The sequence below is a fragment of the Salarias fasciatus genome, chromosome 3, assembly GCF_902148845.1.
Source record: "Salarias fasciatus chromosome 3, fSalaFa1.1, whole genome shotgun sequence".
NCBI classification, from domain to species: domain Eukaryota; kingdom Metazoa; phylum Chordata; class Actinopteri; order Blenniiformes; family Blenniidae; genus Salarias; species Salarias fasciatus.
The window spans coordinates 13,731,567-13,752,274 of record NC_043747.1 but is presented as its reverse complement, the minus strand read 5'-3'; the positions used below and the strand labels follow the sequence as shown (position 1 = coordinate 13,752,274).

Below are 20,708 nucleotides of genomic sequence, written 5' to 3'. Positions count from 1 at the left end.
GAGGTACCTGATCATGGAAACAGCCGCTGGGTACTTAAAGGGCCATTGAGGCTTGTATTTAACAAATATACCACAAAGTTCCTTAGTAGAAAAACTCACTATCCCTTTAACCTCTCCACCTTGTTTTGCCTTTTACAACAGAAATGACCTCTTGTCATTTGTTTTGCCTGATTGTCCACTGGTGTCAGACTATCCAGCTGTCTTTGATACTGTTCAGACTGTCCACCTGTCCATTGGCCCTGGTTTCTCTGTCAGGTGTTTCAAAATCACGTCCACTCTTCCATACACATTCCCCACAGATTTTTCAACCACACCAACACATTTCAGTTGAATTTGACTCTCTAACGCTTTCTTTTTCTTCCTGTCAATGCATTTGTTTCCAGATTCAGTTACACGGTTAAAAATCCACTCCAGTCCCTCCAATTCAGGTTCAGCTTGATAAATAAAGCCAGGCCCAAACCAGAGCAGAACCTCATATCTTTGTTTTACTTTGAAATACATTTACTTGTTGTTTTTTGTGAGGTTTGCTTGTGAAGCAGCATTAATTGATATGCAGGAGTGATAGATTTCAGTCCTCAAAAAAGCAAGCTTGTTAGGAGAAAGTACATCTGAAGTGAATCACACCCTGTATTGTCTATAATTAGCGGTTGCAGACTATATGCAAAGAGATTTCTACCAAAAATATCTACTGATTTGAGTTTTTTGTTTTTCTATGGATCCCACTGACTCCTAACCATAAAAGCACATAGTGTGGGGAGAAAAAACAAAACAATACTTTACAGTATGTATTGAAAAATATCTAAAACTTGTCCATCAAAGGTATTTCAGTAAGATTAGTTGACAAGAGGTCAGTGATGCTGCAGTAAAAAAAATTACCTTCATGCTTGTGAAGCCTCATCATGCATGAAGCTTGAAAAATGCTATAAACTAAGAATTTGGTTTTATAACTTAGTAGATATAATTTAAAATTAAATGGATTTTGAAATTCAACCTTTTTCTTTGTGAAGTTCAAATTGTTCAAGCTTTGTTAAACGATTCATCATAACCTATTTGCACTAAAGCTCCTCATGCTGTCATGCGACTGTTCTGGTGTGTGCGGCTGCTGGACTGAATTCAGCTGGACAGTCCTGCTTTGGTACATGAACTTAAACAGCCAATTCTGGAAGTTATGAGGGTTAGAAGTGTGACAACTGGAGATTAATAAGAATTTAAATAACATTTGTCATAAAACTACTCATCAAGTATGTTTTTTTTTATATAAAATATGCTGCTAATGCTCTGTCCTGATACTGATCATTGTCTGAACACAGAGCCTCTCTTGGGAGTGTGTGTGAGAAGGAGCCCGTGGTCGCTGTTTGCCTGGCTTCACACTGTGTTTGGCCACAGAGGCGCTGTCCAGAGTGCTGCAGTTATGCGCCTCAGACTGTGGAGGAAGGAGGGGGAACCCGCTCCTCTACTGTAGCTTTCTGCGCGTCCAAATTCCTCCTGTAAAACATCTTATGTAACTCCAAGCTGCATCTTATTCTAAAGGTGCTTTGTTATGGCGTATTTGGCTGGAAATATAAATAATCCAGTTTTGTAAAGCAAAAGGAAGAATAGCAAGAAACTGCACATTTTTCTTGATGAATTTATCCATATTTTTATAGTATTAATAGCAATAAATGTACATATGAGACTACTAACTAACGTGGTGCTGCTGTATTTTTATTTTTTTAATTTTTTTTTTATTTCTTTCCCTCCGTGTGTGCGACGTGGTTGTTTAACCAACAGTGATCCGAGCGAAGCCCTGACTTAATAAATAATGAAAGTGGACGGAGGGGAGCTGCAGCTGATTTGCTGATGTCAGGGAGCCAGTGCAGCATTTCATGGTGCAGGGTGGAAACGCGCGCTGCCATCTGCCTCCGTCGGTGCTCTCAGAAGAAAAAAGAAAAAGAAAAACCTCACACATGCAAGCCCGGCAAGAAAGATGCTGCCAACTCTCAAGATTTGGGCATTGCTTTCTGTGTGGCTGTGCTGCCTGATTCCTCCGGGCCATTTGAAGAGGGCTTTCCGATGTCCTTCAACATGCAGCTGCTCCAAGGAGTCGATCATCTGCGTCGGATCCTCCTACATCCCGAGGATTTCCCCCAACGAGATAAATTCTCTGTGAGTACAGTGGCCGTCCTGCGGGGCGTTTGTTCAGTAATCGTGCGTTCCTGCACAGATCACACATGCATTTCGTGTAGCTCTGTGAGCCCGTCAGCTGTTTAACTTTCATTGCATTCGTTCCTATGTGATGCAGAACCTCTATCAGAAGACAGTGCGGGCTGTCAATCCATTGATCACTTTCAGACGTTTTATTGATTCATTTCTGCTTTATTTTTTATTTTATTTTACAGGAGTATCGTCAATGGGACTTTCACTGAAGTCAAAGAGGCAATGTTTTCTCACATGCCTTCTCTCCAGCTACTGTAAGAATGCTCCCACTGTGTTTTTCATATTCATGAGGTTTGATAGGTTGGTGCAGCCTTCTCATCGAAGCTTTTAATAAGATGGAATCTGACTAACAGGCTCCATAATGTGAGAATTTTAAAATACAATTATTTTATTGTCTTTTTCTGAAACACAGCTGGTGCAGATCCAACAATGCACACTTTCCAACGTTATTTAAGGTTATTATTACACCAGTGCTTCCTAGATGTGTGTGATCATTGAACTATGTGGCATGGAAGGCTTTCAGAAATGATCTCACCCCCAGAGATTAATGATGGAGGTCTGGTCTCGGGCTTTTAGTGCTCCCCCACAGCATGCCGTTCCTATCAGAAGCCATCAATCTGCTTTCTTTACTCCGGGAGTGACAGCTGTGAATTCAGCATAAACAAAGGAGTGGCAAATATTGAGAGCTCTGAGCCAACATCCTAACACCAACTGGATTTTTTTTTTTTTTTACCTGTGTTTCACATTTACCTGCTTCATATTGGAAGCTGCCTGAGTTGTAAAGTTGTAAAAAAAATATCCTTTGATTTGCAATAAAATGACGTGTTTAAGCAGAAATTGGTCACATGTAGCATTGGAATTCAAGCACTGTTCATATTCATTCTGTTTGTTGCAGACTTCTGAATTCGAACTCTCTCACAACTATAAGGGACGATGCATTCTCAGGCCTTCCTCATCTGGAGTATCTGTGAGTTTTTTTTTCAGTTATTGTGGTTAAAAAAGAATGAATACATCAGTAATACAGTGTACATGATTAATTTGCCCAACCTGGAAGAAACCTCAAGCTTTGCCTGAACATAAAACAGTTTCCCAGGGATGAGTGCATGTGGTTGGATTCTGGCACTTTAGACTATCACAGTGCCAAGTCGGCTTCAGCCACATGCACACCAGTGGTTTCATTTCTACCAGATGAAAAAAAAAAAACAACAGCATACCAGCACGATTTAGTAAATCACAGAAGAAAGAAGACACTTTGCCTGAATTTAAAAAGACTTCTTTTTAAATGGTCTGTTTTTTCTTTCTTGATTTCATGGTATCTGCTTGTTTATAAAAGCGTAATCTTATTTCTCAGTGGCATCTTTCTTGTAATTTGTATCCAATAAGTCCTCTTTTTGACAATATTTTGTGTTCCAAATTGATTAACAATTGTATTCTTCATCCACAGGTTCATTGAGAGTAATAAGATGGAGACTACTTCGAAATATGCCTTCAGGGGACTCAGGGACTTGACTCACTTGTATGCTGCATCTTTATACTTTTTTTTTTTTTTTTTTAATTTTTGGTTTTAATTATATGACAATCTGGCTGGATTTGCTGTTCTTATATTGTGGCTGTTTGTAGATCTTTGGCTCACAACAACATTAAAGCCTTACCCAGGGACCTCTTCATTGACCTGGACTCACTGATAGAGCTGTGAGTATGTCCTGCCGTTCAGTTAACTGCTGTAAAACCAACGGGATGTTTCCATGTTCGACTTGTATTTCCCCTCTGAAGTGCCGCCGAGGCCGTCTGCTGTGTTTTCAGCGCTGACATTCAGTCCTCATTTCCTGCAGGGACCTGCGAGGCAATGCCTTTGAGTGTGATTGCAGAGCCAAGTGGCTCATGACGTGGTTGAAGAGCACCAATGCCACGGTATCGGATGTCGTGTGTGCCGGACCGGAGGACCTGAAGGACAAGCGCCTCAATGATATGACCAGCCTGCACAACGAGTGCACCTCAACGGGTGAGAAACGCCTGAGCCAGCTGGCGTCGGCTCAGCTGGCATCCGTATCAGTCGGCTCTGCTGGATCATACTAAGAAAAACTGTGCTTTGAAATCTGTGTTCCTACTTTTTCTGCAGATTTCGTCCTCCATCAGTCTGTGGCTTCAGAATCGTTGTCTGTCGACACTTTTAGCTATAAGAATGACGTCTACGTGACCATCGCTGCTCCCAGTACAGAGAGCTGTATGATTTTCCAATGGGATCACATCGAAATGAACTTCAGGACTTATGATAATATAACCGGTATGAGCATGTCTGACCGAAATGCCTCTAAAGGTCCCGGTTATGTGTGGCATTCATTTAACCGGGCTGTTTTCCTTCCCCTCAGGTCAATCCATTGTAGGGTGCAAGTCAGTCGTGATCCAGAACGAGGTGTTTGTCATTGTGGCTCAACTCTTTGGCGGTTCTCACATTTACAAGTTCGATGAAGACCAGAGTAGGTTCAGTAAGTTCCAGGACATCGAGGTCTCCAAAATCTCCAAGCCCAACGACATCGAGGCCTTCCAGATCGGCTCCGACTGGTTCTTTGTCATTGCCGACAGCTCAAAAGCAGGCCTGTCGACCCTCTACAAGTGGAACGATAATGGTTTTTATTCATACCAGTCGCTCCACGAGTGGTACCGTGACACAGACGCCGAGTTCCTGAACCTGGATGGGAAGGCTCACCTCATCCTGGCGAGCCGTTCGCAGGTTCCGGTGATTTACCAGTGGAATCGGAGCAACCAGAAGTTTGTCCTGCAGGGGGAGATCCCCAACATGGAGGACGTGGTTGCCGTGAAACACTTTCACATCAAGGAGGAGCTCTACCTGGCCATGACGCGGTACATCGGAGACTCCAAAGTCCTTCGTTGGGGCGCCAAGCAGTTCTCGGAGGTCCAGGCGTTGCCCTCTCGGGGGTCCATGATTCTCCAGCCGTTCTCCTTCAAAGAACGCTACTACCTGGCTCTGGGAAGTGATTACACTTTTTCACAAGTGTACCTGTGGGATGACGAGAAGAAACTTTTTGAGCGCTTTAAAGAGGTCTACATCCAGGCGCCGCGGTCCTTCACCGTGGTGTCGACCGACCGCAGGGACTTCATCTTCTCTTCCAGCTTCAAGGGAAACACTCAAATTTTTGAGCACATCATCATTGACCTGAGCTTGTGAGGGGTCGTGCCTAGTTTCCCCTCCTGCAATTAATTGTCTTCCTCTAAAAAGATACATTTGCAAACAATAAGCAAAGGACTTTATGAACTCTTTAAATTCTCCTAATTAGTTCATTCATACTTAGGTTTCTGTCATAAACCATAGCCAGGTCAGATAGTGTCCTGACTGTCACTGACTCTAAGGCCTCGTACTATTGCTTGCTCTCATGACCTCTTCCTTTTTTCCAGAGGTAAAACCATTTCACAAAGACTGCCGGCATTCACTTTCACATCCAGCTGACATTCCTGAAGGTGGAACTCTTTGAAGCGCAGTGTGATATTTTGAGTCGTTTAGATTTTCTGTTTATGACTACATACTAACAGTTTGATATCCCCTGAAACAAGGACGTGTGGATGTGACAAGTTTGTTCCCTCTTGCTCTAATGCCCTGTGGTAATGTGCAGAAAGTTGCCTTATAAGCGTTGGGGTATTGTGTTGTGATGGGCCTACAGTGCCTCCCTCTGGCTGTGATGAAGTATCACACACCCCTCTGCTTTTTCCATACAAGGAGCGTCTCGAAAGCACAAACCTTTAAATAACATAGACAGGAACTTAGTGTGTAATTGATAGATTATAAAAAAAAATGTTGTAGGTGCTACAGATAATACTAAATACAGTTTAAAAAAAAGGAAATAGAGAAAACAAGTGGTTTCTGATTTTAGGAGACTAGATATAGCTTAGTCAATTTTTAACAAAAAAAAAAAAAAAAAGAAAAGTTCCCACTTTGAAACAACTCTAGTAAAGTAAAACTCTAGTGCATATAAACTGTGTTCAGACGATGTCAAGGAAAAAAAACACTACAGTTGTTGGGCTAATGACATAATTTAACTTTCATGTATTAAGAAAGGAGTACACAGCCAAAGTCAGAGACCTAAAAAAATCAACTTGATGAGAAGGTGTACTTCATCTAAAACAAATGGAAGGGATGTAAATATATCTGCTGAAGTTTTGAGGCTTTTTTTTCAGTCTGCCATTCTGTTCTCTCAAACCACTGAATGTCAACAAAGCTACACGATGTACATAAAACAAGGACTGCAATGCCACTACCTGTTCTAAAGGGATCTTTGCACTGACTTACAAAAATTAGATGTTACTGCAGCTTGCAAGAGCATGGCATTAAAAAAAAATAGGGTTGTTTGCCAAATTCTTTCAAGATAAACTGACTAAAAGTCCTAAAGTGCTTAATAGGTGAATGGCATTGCGACTGAAAATTAAAACACAACGGAATATGCAAGCTTTCTGTTATTTTGTATGTATGATTTTGTTTGAAGCATATTGAATGTTATTCTAATGATATGCTGTAAGTTTTACCAGTTGAAAATCAAAATAAATGTGGAATAATATGTAATACACACTTGTAAATATGATTTTTGATTATGAGATTTTATGTTGCATTATTATGTAAAGGTTAATGACTGGAATTGTTTTCTGTTAAAGGCATTATTTTAAAAACTCAATATAAAATTACATTTTTCTCTTATAGGACAAGAGAATCTGAAAGGTACTGAAATCAATCTTTTTTTCTCAGTTCTTGCAGCAAGTGAGTTTCCAGCTACATTTTACACTGACAGTAAATGTTTTATCCACGATAATCCTCTTCTTGCATGAAAAAAACTACCCTGTTCATGTGTTATTTTTCCTCCTGCAAAGCATTTCAGCATTTTGCTGCAGCAAAAACAATCAGCTTTGAACAGATAACACCATGTCTGTCTTTCTGTCTTTCAGTTGACAACTATTTCTTTGTGTTTCATGCCTGACAAATGACAAGCAGAACATTCATAAGCATGCTAAGGTTATTTTCATTAAAAGCAAAAAAGAATAAATTCGGTGCAGCATTACTTGAAATCATTTTGGTTCCATTCACTCATCCGTCTTTTCCGCTCCGTCGACATGGGGCAGTACCTCACAACTCTTTCCAACTCCTGTGAGAGAATCCCAAGCTGCTTCAGGAAAAACAAAGAGATACACTACTCTCAAAAAGTTAGGAATATTTGAATTTCAGATATAATTTTGTAATGCTCCTTAAATGCAGCATAATTTCTTGAAGGTGTTGTATTTTGACCTTCTCTTCACATTTGAATGCGCATGCCCTCTTCAGTGTTTTCTTTCTTATTGCATAACATGCTGTTCTCTACAAGAAGTGGTTGGCTGCAAAATCAGAAGTTTCTGGTCCATGAATCAACTAAATTTAGGTTCAATCACAATTCTTATTTAAACAGTCCTCTTCATCCTACTGCACGTTTTGACATCATGAGATCAAGACGAAACACCGCAGTCGATCAGCAGTGCCTGGTCACTGACAGACCACTTCAGATGGGACATTCTCAGAGGGAAGATGCCACTGAGCTTGGAGCGTCATACAGAAAGGCCTAGATGTGAATGTCTCTATAGGCAACATCCCACACTGATGACTGCTTCATTGTGAAGCCCTGAAAACTGGATTATGAGTAAAACTCCAGAAGTGTCACCAGACTACCAAACTACAGTGGTCCAGATGAGTCAGTGGTGCAATGCAACAACAAACAGCCACAACACAACAGCAAAAACCACATCACAACAAAAAAAGCCACCGCAGAAGTGTGCAGCAGTCAAAACAAGACGGTTTTTCTGTCCAGGGGACAATATTTTGTGACGGACTGTAAAACACTGGGGATTGCTATGTGTTTTCAGAAAGCAGCAATGTTGGTCTCTGTGCTGAAATTATCATGAAGTTATGTGTGTGCTCCAATCTCCATCATGGTTCCACTTGGTTCCGTCACTAAATATTGTCCCATGGAAACAAAGCCTGTGTGTTATGAGTTTCCTTCAACTTTTATTGTGATTGTACAGGGTGTTGTGGGAGTTGCCTAAGTTTACAGTTGTGAAAATGTGGGTCCCTCAAGAGAAAGGTTGATTTAGTGACTGTTTTGTTAATTTTCTCTGCTTGTTGTTGCTCTACTTTTTTTTATGATAATGTCTATTGCAGGGGAGGGTTTATATAAGCAGTTTGGGCTTCATTTGTCTCCTACATATTAAAGTTTTATGACACGTAATTCTTTATTTTGTGACAAAAAAAAAAAAGAAATTCAAGATATGTGTTTTAAATCTTAGTACCGGAAGTTGCTCCTTCACTTCCGGTCTTGACTGCAGACGACTTGACGATGGTGAGAAAAAAAAAAAACGTGACGTTGCAGGATAAACAAACGGTGGAGAAGCGGGCTACATCCTGACATTATAGAAAAAAATCTCCCGAATAATGCAGTCTTCCAAGAGGAGCGAGAGCGACTGGCAGGGGTTAGTCAGCGAGGTAAGTGAGGAGACACAGACCGGGAGTGAAGGCTGTGGGGACGGGTCCGTTCCGGAGATGTGCCCGGTCCATATGGTACCAAGCTCCGGGCGTTTTGGTCTCACACACCGGGAGGGAGGCTGGTTAATGTCATATGAAGTCTTATCGATTTTTGTCTTCACACGGACTCCTCTTTGATGGTGTATTCAGTCAAAAGGATGTCATTCGACTCTTTCTGAGAAAAAAGCCTCTGCTCACATTTTTGTACACCTCATATAAGCCACCTGTGGGCCCACGAACGTAATCCGTAAATAATCTACATTCACTTCTCCTCTGCCTTTTCAGCTTTTACCGATGTCGCCTTTAAATACATCTGATGATCTTAAGTTTAATCGCTCATAAATATCAAGTAAGCTTTATATGATATCTTTGTCATGTTATTATTTTGACTGAAGAAGCAATTTCTATGTGGAATTTCATTCAAAACCTTGCATCGTATGAAATATGTACCTTTTAAAATGATCAAACATTTTAAAACTGTCACACATTTTAAGACCACACACACACACACACACACACACACACACATACAAAACTACACACTGTTCCTGTTTCTTATCTCATTACACTCTTTGCATCTTTCAGGAACTGTTCAGAGGCGTTATGGTTTGTGCAGTCAAGCTATTTGACTGGTTCACCCAGAGAGTTGGGATGGAAGTAAAATATAAAGCCAAGAACAAGCTTGATTACACAGGAGATGTATTTGTTGGCGACTCACGATTGCTCTCGGGCATGTGTTTTGTTCTGCGTTTCCTTCTCGCAGTTCCTGGTGTGCAAACGGAAGCTGGAGAGCAAGAAGGAGGCACTTCTCATCCTGTCCAAAGAGCTGGACACCTGCCAGCAGGAGCGGGACCAGTACAAGCTGATGGCCAACCAGCTGCGCGAGCGGCACCAGGGACTCAAGAAGAAGTACCGGGAACTCATTGTGAGTGGTTCAAACCTTCAAGGTGATGCTTTTCAATGAAGTTACAGTTGATTAACAATCCATTTTCAGTATTAGCACTCATTCTATCAAGTAGGAGCAAATTTCACGTCTCTTAAAAGGCCTCTTTCATGTTTTAGGATGGTGATCCCTCTTTGCCACCAGAAAAACGGAACCAAGTAAGTTGTAAAACTGTCTGGGTGCTGCTGACTTGAAGGATTTCACCTCGATATGTTGCAGCGCAACTTTGAGAACATGACTGAACACACTGCTCTTCCCCCGCTTGCTTTTTTCAACATATGTAATGAAGTGCACCAGATAATTATGGGTATGACAAACATTCCAGTGGGTGTGTTTTGTTGGAGTTTTCGAAGCCTGTATTTGCTCTGACAGCCATAATTAAACAGTAGGCTGGCGGATAAGATTTTAAGAAGTGAAACTACACTCACAATGCTTCATTTATAACTTTAACTGTGGTTCGTGCATATTTTGAATGTCTGTTCCTTTTAGTCTGAATTTTGTTCAGTGATATTTATATGTTCCCATTTTAAGATATGTTTGCAGCTTTTTACTTCTCTGTGTTGTGTTGTTGAACAATTCTAACTCGGAAATGCCCGATCCTGCTTCACAGGGCCTAGTGTCATCATGTTTTTGATGCCTCTCTGCTAAAACATACCTGAATCTGATTAATGTTGCATCACCACGATACGCAGACGGTCTTAAAACCAGACTCTGGTTTAAGTTGGGTTTGTTGGGAACACAAAATCATCTAAAATGTGCAGGACTGGGAACAATCGGATCAGTGAGCGGGATTCAGACTCTTTGTAAAGTGGCCCGGAACTCCAGCCGCCCCTCATTCCCTCTCTCCTCCTCCTCCTCCTCCTCCTCCTCCTCGGTCCCCAGGTGAACCTGGCTCAGCTGTTGAGGGACTCCAGGGAGCGAGCGAAGCAGCTCGCTGAGGAGGTGAAAGAGCTCACTCAGAGGCTTGCAGAGGCCCAGGGAGATAACAAGGTGCAGTTACCAGCAGCAGCAGCAGCACAAACACAAACTCATACACAGCTGAAGTAGCACTCCTGTAATGAGTGGAGTGCTGCGTGTCAGAGGAGATGTTGTCCTGAAGTAAAACTGTCTATCCTGCAGCTTTTGAGGATGACCATCACTCGACAGAGGCTGGGGGACGAAGAAGTCGGGGTGCGCCACTTTCCTGCGCATGAACGAGAGGATCTGGTTTGCCAGCTGGAGAGAGCCGGACTCCAGGTAGACAGATGCATTTGCTAAGCAGGTTATTTTCATCCCTGCTTGTGGTGTTATCACCCCAGTTCTCATGCAAGATGTTTCTTAATTACCAATAAATATCTACTCACTAAACCTTTCAGTGTAATCCTCATCGCTGTTAGTTTCAGTAACTTGGTTGTTTAATGTGATGAAGACTAAAAGGAAAGTTTCTCCTCTTTTAAATCTACTCTCGAGGAGTTTTTCTTTGCTTCCCTCTGCTGCAGTCGAAGCCACTTAGTTGAAAACAGTAGATGAGGTTTCACAGTGGGGAGCTCCCGAGGTGCTGATTGCTGAAAACGGCGAACGCACTATCAGCAAACTCTGCTTTAATGAACACTGCTTTGGAAAACCTGTCACTTTATCTTTCAGGTGTCTTCTTTTTTGCCCCGGTGCATCTTTTTTTTTCCCTTTCTCTCTCTCTAGATTGAGGAGATGGAGCACAATGTCAAAGCCTTGACAGATGAGCTGCAGGATGTGAAGGCCGAGCGAAACGTGTTCAGGGAGAAGGCCGACCGCCTGAATGTGGAGCTCAACCACATTTTGGGGAACCACGAGGCACGAATCATTGACGTTGATGCCCTTTGTATGGAGAACAGGTGAGTTGGACACAAACGTAAACTGAACCGCTCTCTCTCTCTTTTTTCATTTTTAAACGTTGATCAGAGTCACATCGATGAGTCTCACACTTCATACTTTACTGTGATTGCTCTCAGACATATTTCCTTTCTTCTTCAAATGAAGCAACTACAACCAGAAACCTTTTTTTTTTTTTTTTTTCTCCATCAGTTTGATGTTCAGGTTTTCTAAAGTTACCTTCTTCTTACTGGTCTGGCCCAGTTGGCGGGGTTTATTTTCAGCAGTCCAACATTAAAGGTCTGATCCACACGGCCTCCTCCTATCAGACGATGTTGAGATGTGTGCCGTTTGAACTTCGTGAAACATTGATGTAGGTTCGGATCTGAGAGCCGTTAATTGGCCGTTTCTGGGGCCGCTACCTTGGGTGAACCTCTCCTTTGCAGCAGACCTCTATTTCCTGGGGCGGATCTCATAAGTCCTGATTACAATGCAGACTTTGATGGATTCTGGAGGAACTGCCAAAGTTTTTTCTGATGTGGAAGTTCTGGAGTGTTATTTATCTTTGCTAAATCGAGATGTTTTTGCGATATGGTTTTTTTGCAGTAGTGTCCACCTAGACCATTAACAGGACTCACTAGTTAACTTCACTCAGCTTTAGTTATAAACAAAATCATTAAAAGAAAGAAATCAAAAAGCTGTACCAAACCGCTGCATTCCATAAACCTTAATGCGGCAACTGCTCATTTACAGGTTTTGCCGCCTCTCTGAATCGTGAAGAATTGTTTTTCTTCACTGAAATTGCTGATTCATCACAGTAAACATCAAGATGTTTTCCCTTCATTTTAAGTTGTTTTACTTGAATCATCTCAAGCAAATGAGAACTGTTTGACAAATTATAAAGAGAGGCATCATATTCTGAGATTTCTTGATTTAACAAATGAAGCTGATTAATCTTCAGCACTTGAGTGATGAGAAAAAAAAAACTATCCACACAAAGAGAAGTGTTTGGTTTTTTTCTTTCAAGATTCTCTCACTGTGTTCTAATGCTAAAATACTGGATCACTATTCCACACCTGAACTTACTGCAACAGTTTTTTTTTCTTCATAAGTCATAACTCCCCATCTGTCAACTTCAGCTTTAACCAAACTTTCATGCTCTGCATTCTCTGCACGCCTCCTCTCTCTGCTTGTGTATGCTTTTACTTCGCCGACCGCATTTATCAAGTGTTTATCATTGTTGCTGCAGGTATTTGCATGATCGTTTCAGCCAGCTGCAGGAGGAGGTGAACCTGCTGAAATCAAACATCATGAAGTACAAGGTAGCGATTGTTCAAAGTGCTTTTCAGTTATTTATGAATCTGAATTAATAATGAATCCATTTAATCTCTTTGTATTTGAAATTACATCGGAAAAAAAAAAAAGTTGGTTTTATTCAAACTGTGCATGAAACTCAGCAGGGTGTGCATCCTGTTTGCCTTGGTTCTCCCTCCCTGCAGACAGCCCTCGAGAGGAGGAAGAACTCCAGCGCATACGGGAAATCAAGCAGCAGCCCCCTTACCGGAGTCCTCTCAGCCAAACAAGGTGGCGACGCAGACCGTTCAGCTCGCTTTGAATTCCCTTTAAAGCCCCGACATAGACGGACGTCGGAGCAGCCGATCTGGAAAACGTGGAAAGCCAGTTATGTGTTGTCTGTCACGTCTGTTATTTCGCATGATAAACTCCCCGACTGATGGCGGATCAGATCAGCTTCTTTGTTTCTCCCTCTGTCTCGATGCATTATTAAATAACTTTTTTTTTTTTTTTTTTTTTTTTTTTTTTGCCAATCCCTCAAGCCACCGCCCGGACGCCAGCTGGGTTACTAATTGTATTCTGAGTGGCGGAGAGCACCACTGGCAGGGAAATGAGCCTGCCACGATGACTGACAGTCCCTGGCAGAAGCAGCACAGTGGGCCACGGAGTTAAAGTTAGGAGAGTGTCACCTCGCAGACAGCTGTTTCCAACTCTCCATCTCCGTCTTGCTCTTGTCATGCTGTTCTCCCCCCCCCCACTCTTGTTAGATCGCCCCGTCCGCTCTGCTTTTTCTATTTTAAACTTTTCGTGCTAATGCTATCGGTGCTTTATATTGGCAGGCCGTCGGTTAGCGCGCTCGCCTCTTCACATCTTTATCCCACGTGTCTTACTCCCAGTAAGGCCTCCCTGTGATTGTCAATCCCGATTGGTTTTGTCATCCCCTGCCGCCCTGAGTTGAATCAAACGTTATATTAATTTCTCACCATGCTGTGCTTCTATTTTTTTTTTTTTTTTTTTTTTTAGTCCAAGAGATGCTTCTGGAAGAGCAGGGCTGCAGCCTGCCAGCCACGCCTCAGTCCATCCACGACCTTAAGTCCCTGGCCACGGCGCTGCTGGAGACCATCCACGAGAAGAACCTGGTCATCCAGCACCAGAGGCACACCAACAGGTGATCGCAGGACGACACACGCCGCTGATCCTGAGCGGTTACTGTTTAACTCTTGTGACATTCGTCTACGGCTTGGAAGAATCCTTCCCCTCCTCAAAGGCAAACAGATGAAGACACACACACCTGAGCGTACGCACACAGATCAGTCTGCAGAAGCCTGACACTTAATACTTGCTCCAACAGGATCCTGGGAAACAGAGTCGCAGACTTGGAAAGGAAGCTGAAGACTTTGGAGGTTTCAGGCTTGTGGAGTCTTCCAGGTGAGATGAAGCAACTAACTTTAGACCTGAAACTATCTCTACATTAATTCATCAAACATCGAGTTCTTTTTATTTTTTCACAATGTAAAGCAGTCACAGTAAAGTCACAGTGTCTTTTTATTTTTAGTTTAGTTTATATAATGTTAACTTGTAAACATGACAATGTGGTTGCATAAAATCAATTATATTTTTTATGTTTTCTCGTTCGCAGTTTAGACCTTTTTCAGTCATTTCAACCAGCCGACTGGTTTGAATTATTTCTCTCCGTGTCTCCTGTTTTTGAATTTCAGCACTTTAATGAGATCTTTGCCTCTTAACTCTGTGTCTCTCTCTCCCCCCACTCTGGCTGCGTCTCAGGCTTGACCTACCACGTATCCGTGGGAATTGGGAGTATGTATTCCTTCTGCCCCACTTAGCCCATCCGTGCCCTCCACTGTGTCATGCCAGGACAAATCTGGGCAGACGCCCAGAAAACATGTCACCTCACGCCCACCGTTTACAATGTGTCGACTCGGCTGACCACCCGCTCATGTGTCCGCTCATGATACCAGTGACTGAATCAGGCTGCCCGTGCATCACGCTGACCCTCGTGGTCCGCTGGGCCTTTAGATCTGACAACGGAGGGGAAAAATGGCCTCATTTTCTATGTCGAGATTTTTCTCGTTTTAAGAATAGCAGAGGATATTTTAAAGTGGCAGGATTTTGTAGAAACATTTGAAAGCTCCTCTTATATATTATGTTATAATTAACTGGATACTTTTGTTTTCAGATTTGAATATTTAACTTTTATTTACATCAGGAAGCTCCCCTCAGAACAGTTCCCCCTCCTCCCCACTGGAGGGCGATGTTGTGCCACCATTGGGAGGCGCTGGGAAGGGTTGGGGGGGCCGTGGCTGAGCGGAGGTACCCTGTCATGAGACCGTCATTCTCCCCTGCCATAAAACTGACAAGCATCCATTACTGAAAATGATTGCCCACATTACAAACACATTTAGGGGAATGTGCCGTTATTAGGGAATTTGTAGGCGAGGGCCCAGAGTGCCTGACGACCACGCCGTCCACCACAGTTAGGCAGACAGAGATATAGAGGGAGATGTGAGCGTCCGTGGCCTTGATGCGATATGAAGTTGGGGCTGATGGATATTAAAGGCAAAACGGGATGGGACGGGGGGCCTTGGCGGCCCGCTGGAGGTGACTACATGAGAGCGAGACGAAAACAATAACAGTGACACGGACGCGGCGAGTCAGATAAAAGTTGTTGATTGATGGATCGCCGCGGTCCTGCGGTTCGGGCTCCGCCCCGGCGCCGAACGGAGCGCCAGCCGAAATGCAACACAGCGAGTGAAAGCCTGTCAGCGCGCATCAGCTTTTTGGAAAGACAGAGGTGGATGCAGAATGCTCCCCCGTAAAGCTCTCTCCTGCTCTTCTGACAGGCTTTTTCAAGCATAGAGGAAGGCTTTTCCCATCACCCCAGAATGAAACAGCCCCCCCCCCCCGCCTTTTCCAGTGTGGTTTTATGTTTGACAGATTTGTACACCTCTCATCTTTTTGTCTCCCTCTTTGAGATGCACAGTTCACGATCCTGGGCTGTTGGGATGCAGGATAGTGTAGCGCTGCTGGATCCGTGCTCCGGCGTATACAGTGAGTTGTACTGCAGTGACAGACAGACGAGTGATCGACCGGACACGTGGCTGTCAGTGACGTTTAAAGCGTGCCCTCATGCTTTAAGCTCTTCCCTCTGCATCCTTCAGAGCGGCTCTCACTTCTCAGTCAGGTGGTCTCTGCTCCGTGCACGCAAGAGTCCGTCTGGACTCCTGTGGTACAGTTCGAGGAGACAGTTCGTTATCACGTGAAAAACTGAATTTATGATTTTTTTTTTTCGCTTGATGGGATGAATATAGAAGTGTATCTTGATCATTTGTAACATTTGTGAATTAAGCAGCGCAGACTCCCCGACTAAAGTACTTTATTCCCAAAGTTTTGACGTAGCAGATGGACATCGTCTTGCGGATAAGTGCCCAGCTGAAAAGGCCATATCAGGAAGGGAAAACGGGCAAACAGGCTTTAGAGAGAAGACGAAGTTTCATGATGAAAAACAAAAACCAAGGTGAACAAGATAACCTTGTCGTGAAAACAGCCGAGTGAGGAGACTCAAGAAATTAAAAGCAAACGACACAAACTCAATCTAAACAACACGCCACGGCAGGGAGGAGAAAAACCTCTTGTGCCAGGGAGAGGGAGGACTTGTTAATGAAACACAGGTATCCCCGAGTATTTCATGATGTAGTCAAACTGTATCTTCAAGTTATTAAAACAAGATTTGGTCTGAAAACAACAGAAGGTCTTTGTAAACTGTTGAGATAGCGTCGACCGTTGGGCCCTGCTTGGAGCTTCAGGATCCTCCATGATTGTTCTCACATCACTGTGAACACCGAGCATCCGCCGCAATACGGACCGCATGCCTGACAATATGCTCCCCGTTCTCCATTCGTGATTCTCATGCATTGTGTCAACCCAGCCATCCATTTTCCCGCCGCGCCTCTTGTTTGTTTTCGCGCCTCACACTCCAGCGATCACAGAACCGCGGCGTCCGTTTCGACGACCGAGACCGAGACTTCTGTGTTTGTGCGTATACTTTCTGTTGTGTGCACACTCGTGACGTCTGCTTTATGGCGCGCGGTCTCCTATGAGCAGCATATGGCGTCAGCCTCAGAGGCGTGCAGCCATCACTAATGAAGACAGATGACAGGGAGCCCGAGCCTCTTCCTGCGGTGCGTACGTGCACGGGTTGGGATGCTGCGCGAGAGCGCACGCCCCGTAATCCAGCGCACCAGTGTGTGTCACTCTGTTCTCCTGCTCCGTCCTGGATGTTGAAGTTTGTTCCTTCTCGCAGGGACACGAGACACGATCACGCTGAGCGAAAGCCTCCAGCCGGAGCTCCGTCCGACGCGCGCCGTGGCGCTGATAAACGCGCAGCCACTGAAAGGTGAGTGCGTAGCTGCGCGTGGCCCGCCTAAACGCCCGCAATTAGCCGCCGTGCGCCTAAAACACTCCCCGTCCGTCTCCTCCCATGTTTAACCCGAGTCCCTTCCTTTCCCTTTCCCTTCCCGCCTCCGACTCCTCTCCGCTCCTCATTGGTGCAAGCTGCCCAAATGCCATGGCATTTTGGAAATGTGAAACAAATTCTCGCCCACTGACATTCAGAAACTTCTGCCGGGTTCTCCGTGAAAGGAGGCGGGGTACGGAAGAGGGAGGGGAGGCATAAATATGGATGCCACTTCAAGTAATGTTGCCTCCTTCTTGCGTGTTTTTGCGTGTGTGTGTGTGTGTGTGTGTGTGTGTGTGTGTGGGGAAAAAGGTGGCTCGCAGTCTGTGTGCAGTCTTTAACCTTTTTGCCTGCACATCCACAAATATGGGTCAGTAATCCCCAAAGTGAGAGCATATTTTGGCAAAGAAGCAGAACTAAGCTGTTGCTATTGCGAGGCGTCACACTCGTCTTGTGTCCCCTTGTCTGGGGCGCTGCTGCTAAATTTAGGCTGTTGCCATGGAAGCACCTCAGTCATATAAGTAATTGAAATAACTTTGCGCATTGACACAAGGGTCCAACTCTAAAAGTGGGAAGCGTTTGAGGTTATCGTACGTTTCATAACTAATTTTCACTGCAGCTCCAGATCAAGTGAGATATTAAAATGACCAGCCGTCTCGTCTTCCCTCTCCCAGTTCTGTCAGACAACAGAAGCTCGTATGAATCATCCTGGGAATGCCACACAGCTGGCAGTGACCTTGGCACAGATGGCGTCGGCGGGGAAGACGCACCTGCGCCGCTCAACAGCCTGGATCCTCTGGAGGGGGCGGAGACAAATGGGATTGACAGGAGAGGGGGGGAGACGGTGACCCTGATGGAAGAGCGGGTCGCCGCGGGGCTGGAGGAGGGACGGAGTCCGGTGGAGGAGTCGGGCCGCGAGGTGGAAGGCGCCGAGGACGAGGAGCTGGGCTCGGCGGTGGAGGAAGGGGAAGAGGCCGCCCTGGCGCTGGACGCCCCCCTCAGTGAATCAGACGTCCAGACGCCTTCAGAGAAACACGCCGCCGTCAGTCAGTCAGCGGCGGTTCATCTTCCCCGCGAATCCCAGGACGGCGTGTCTAATAATACACCCGACTATGAAGAAGCCTCGCCACCGCTTCCACAGAGCAAAGTCACGGAGCTGTCGAGCTCATGCGAGTGGGAAAGCCACTGTCCTCCCGCAGAGACGCGTCACAGCGAGAACCTGGCATGAGTTACCTACAGCGGCTGGTTAATCATTTCCTCACGAGCACTCGTCTCATCCGCACAGCCGTTTTGGTCAGTAGAACAAAGAGCACCTTTCCTGCCACTCCTGATGAATCCAGAGGAGCACTCCGTATCACCACGGGGATGGAGTTGAAATCTCAAGGCCCCGGAGCAAGAATTTCGCTGACAAAATGAGGAAACTGGCAGCATCGTTCTCCGATCTCCCAGGAAAAGATAATCTCAGCTGTTTGCTTTCTCTTTGTTCCTGAGGGACGCCACTGAACCCAATGCTGCATTTTGCTCTGACTCTTTAAGGAATTTTAATTTGGCCAAAAGCTACAAAAGAGTGTGTCGTATCAACTTGTGAATGAGTGATCCTAATTTAATTAATTACATGAATGTCTATTTATCTGTACGGGTGAAAACTGATCATTGTGTATTTCTCAGTTTTGAGTTTTGGATGCATCAACACGTGCCTTAGATGTGGAAATATTCACTGCTATTTATGAATATAAAAGAATAAACCTGCAGCTTGGTTTGTTTTTACTGTTCAGCAGAGCAAAGAAACAAAAACTCACACATATCCATCACATTAATCAAAATAAATATTCTGATATGGTTAAAATTCTAAATTAATAATAAATAAAAAAACAGAAGTAATCATCCCACAAAAATATTTTTAAAAATTGATAGTGATAATTTAGTACCTGAACTAATCATCACACATTAATTAAAAAAAAAAAAAAAAAGAATACAATTATTAGCAGATTGCAGAACAAATCTGTCTTTAAGAATGCTGGAAAAAAAACAACCAAATAAAACTTGGTAAACTGCAAATGATCAGCTAAAATAGAAAAAAAGAAGAAATTCAATAAAGAATTTAATTGATTTATTGATTTCATTGTATTAAAAATATGACAAGTGCTGCTATTGAGAAAATACCTATTAAAAATAGGAATTCAGTTCAATTCGCCCACATTAAAACATGTTTATCAGGGAATAAAATCTAAAAAACACATTGATTCACAAACAAAAACATTTAAAAGAGAACAGAAGCTTATGAAATCATCAGTGTGCACATAATCACAGATTATAGAGCTCGCATGATGATCGTTTTGTCGCCGACGCTTGATGCGAATGAGGGAGAATTCCAGTTCATTTGGCGGGGATTTGGATCTGTCAGACGACAGGTTGAGACCGGCTGGTCTTCTGGGATTGAGAGCCAGATATTTGCATTAAGTCTTAAGCTTGAAACTATCTGATCCAAACTGCAGCTGCCAGGAGCCGACTTTGTCAACTTTCTGTAATGGTTGCTTGAGCTTCCACACACATTTGGTTTGTTTGATGGTGATGTTCTGGAAGAGAAAACAGTGTTCTCAAAGTTTGCGTTTCGTTCTTTTGACATCCTAAAGCTTAGTTTTTTGCTGGTTAATCCAGTAACAGTATAAACTCACTTCCAAAACTTGAAATAAATGTTTTTTTTCACTACATTAAATCCATAAACTTCATAATTCTCGCTCTGTCCCAACCGCAGAGGATTTCACTAAAATTAGCAAGACGTCTCATAACATGATTCTAAAAATAACTTTAATTTACCAGCTCTGTGAAATCATTGCGTAAGCACAGCCGTTTTTGTCCAGAGCCTGGTGTGTGTTGAGAATGGGGTGGCGAGCTTGACTCTCCCGGCCTGCAGGTGACAGCTGGCCTCTCCAGGCAGACGCAGCGTCAAAGCCAGAATCCATGAACTGCTTATTCTGCAGAAGGCCACTTGCTATTTTTAATCTCTGACACAAAATAGAGGAGAGAGAGAGAGAGAGAGAGCCGTGGTTTGTACCCAGGGTCGGCCTCGTGCCAGGCAGCTGATTTGGCACGCTGCTGCAAGATGGGCTTCTTTTTTTTTTTCTTTTTTTTTTTAAGTTTAAGTTTATAAACCAGATGGAAACTGAACTAATGGATTTGCGCGATGACGCCAGCTTGCCATTGGGTTCCTCATAAAATCGCTGACCAATTTTAGTTGTTTGTTTGCATCTGAATGCCTCAAGGAAGTTAGGTCGCTTCGAATATATTAGCAAAGAAAGAGCAGAGCAGTGAACAGTTTCGCGTGCGGAAGAAGTCGGGGTGTCGGGCGCCCATATGGACGAGGAAGAAATGGGTTGACATTGACAATATGCTGCAGGTATAGAATTCTACAGTTCACAATATAG

The 20,708-nt window shown here is 43.7% G+C and overlaps 2 protein-coding genes across 3 annotated transcripts; both read left to right on the top strand.

Annotated features, from left to right (window-relative positions):
* The first annotated feature begins 1,819 nt into the window (after nucleotides 1-1,819).
* Nucleotides 1,820-6,548, top strand: lgi2a (leucine-rich repeat LGI family, member 2a). 2 transcript variants are annotated; one of them, XM_030088155.1, is made up of 8 exons: nucleotides 1,823-2,145; nucleotides 2,379-2,450; nucleotides 3,092-3,163; nucleotides 3,641-3,712; nucleotides 3,817-3,888; nucleotides 4,029-4,198; nucleotides 4,316-4,480; nucleotides 4,566-6,548. In XM_030088155.1, exons 1-8 carry the CDS (start codon nucleotides 1,967-1,969, stop codon nucleotides 5,381-5,383), a joined length of 1,620 nt encoding a protein of 539 aa, XP_029944015.1. In that variant the 5' UTR covers nucleotides 1,823-1,966; the 3' UTR covers nucleotides 5,384-6,548. The 2 variants fall into 2 exon arrangements, with proteins under 2 accessions (XP_029944016.1, XP_029944015.1); XM_030088156.1 differs by lacking the exon at nucleotides 3,641-3,712 and having other exon boundaries at nucleotides 1,820-2,145.
* A 2,026-nt stretch (nucleotides 6,549-8,574) lies between these two features.
* On the top strand, nucleotides 8,575-19,033 carry ccdc149a (coiled-coil domain containing 149a). The gene is made up of 12 exons (XM_030088154.1): nucleotides 8,575-8,707; nucleotides 9,510-9,671; nucleotides 9,809-9,847; nucleotides 10,572-10,679; nucleotides 10,809-10,925; nucleotides 11,367-11,539; nucleotides 12,766-12,838; nucleotides 13,016-13,100; nucleotides 13,833-13,977; nucleotides 14,161-14,237; nucleotides 17,131-17,223; nucleotides 17,958-19,033. The coding sequence occupies exons 1-12, from the start codon at nucleotides 8,657-8,659 to the stop codon at nucleotides 18,509-18,511; spliced, it is 1,677 nt and encodes a 558-aa protein (XP_029944014.1). The 5' UTR covers nucleotides 8,575-8,656; the 3' UTR covers nucleotides 18,512-19,033.
* Nucleotides 19,034-20,708: the final 1,675 nt, after the last annotated feature.

Excerpts from the sequence above, each read along its gene's own strand:
- lgi2a (XM_030088155.1), top strand. The coding sequence starts at position 1,967 with ATGCTGCCAACTCTCAAGATTTGGGCATTGCTTTCTGTGTGGCTGTGC. Across the intron at positions 3,164-3,640 it reads CTTCCTCATCTGGAGTATCT|GTTCATTGAGAGTAATAAGA; the intron begins GTGAGTTTTTTT and ends CTTCATCCACAG. Across the intron at positions 3,713-3,816 it reads CTCAGGGACTTGACTCACTT|ATCTTTGGCTCACAACAACA; the intron begins GTATGCTGCATC and ends GGCTGTTTGTAG.
- ccdc149a (XM_030088154.1), top strand. The coding sequence starts at position 8,657 with ATGCAGTCTTCCAAGAGGAGCGAGAGCGACTGGCAGGGGTTAGTCAGC. Across the intron at positions 8,708-9,509 it reads GGCAGGGGTTAGTCAGCGAG|TTCCTGGTGTGCAAACGGAA; the intron begins GTAAGTGAGGAG and ends TCCTTCTCGCAG. Across the intron at positions 11,540-12,765 it reads GCCCTTTGTATGGAGAACAG|GTATTTGCATGATCGTTTCA; the intron begins GTGAGTTGGACA and ends TTGTTGCTGCAG.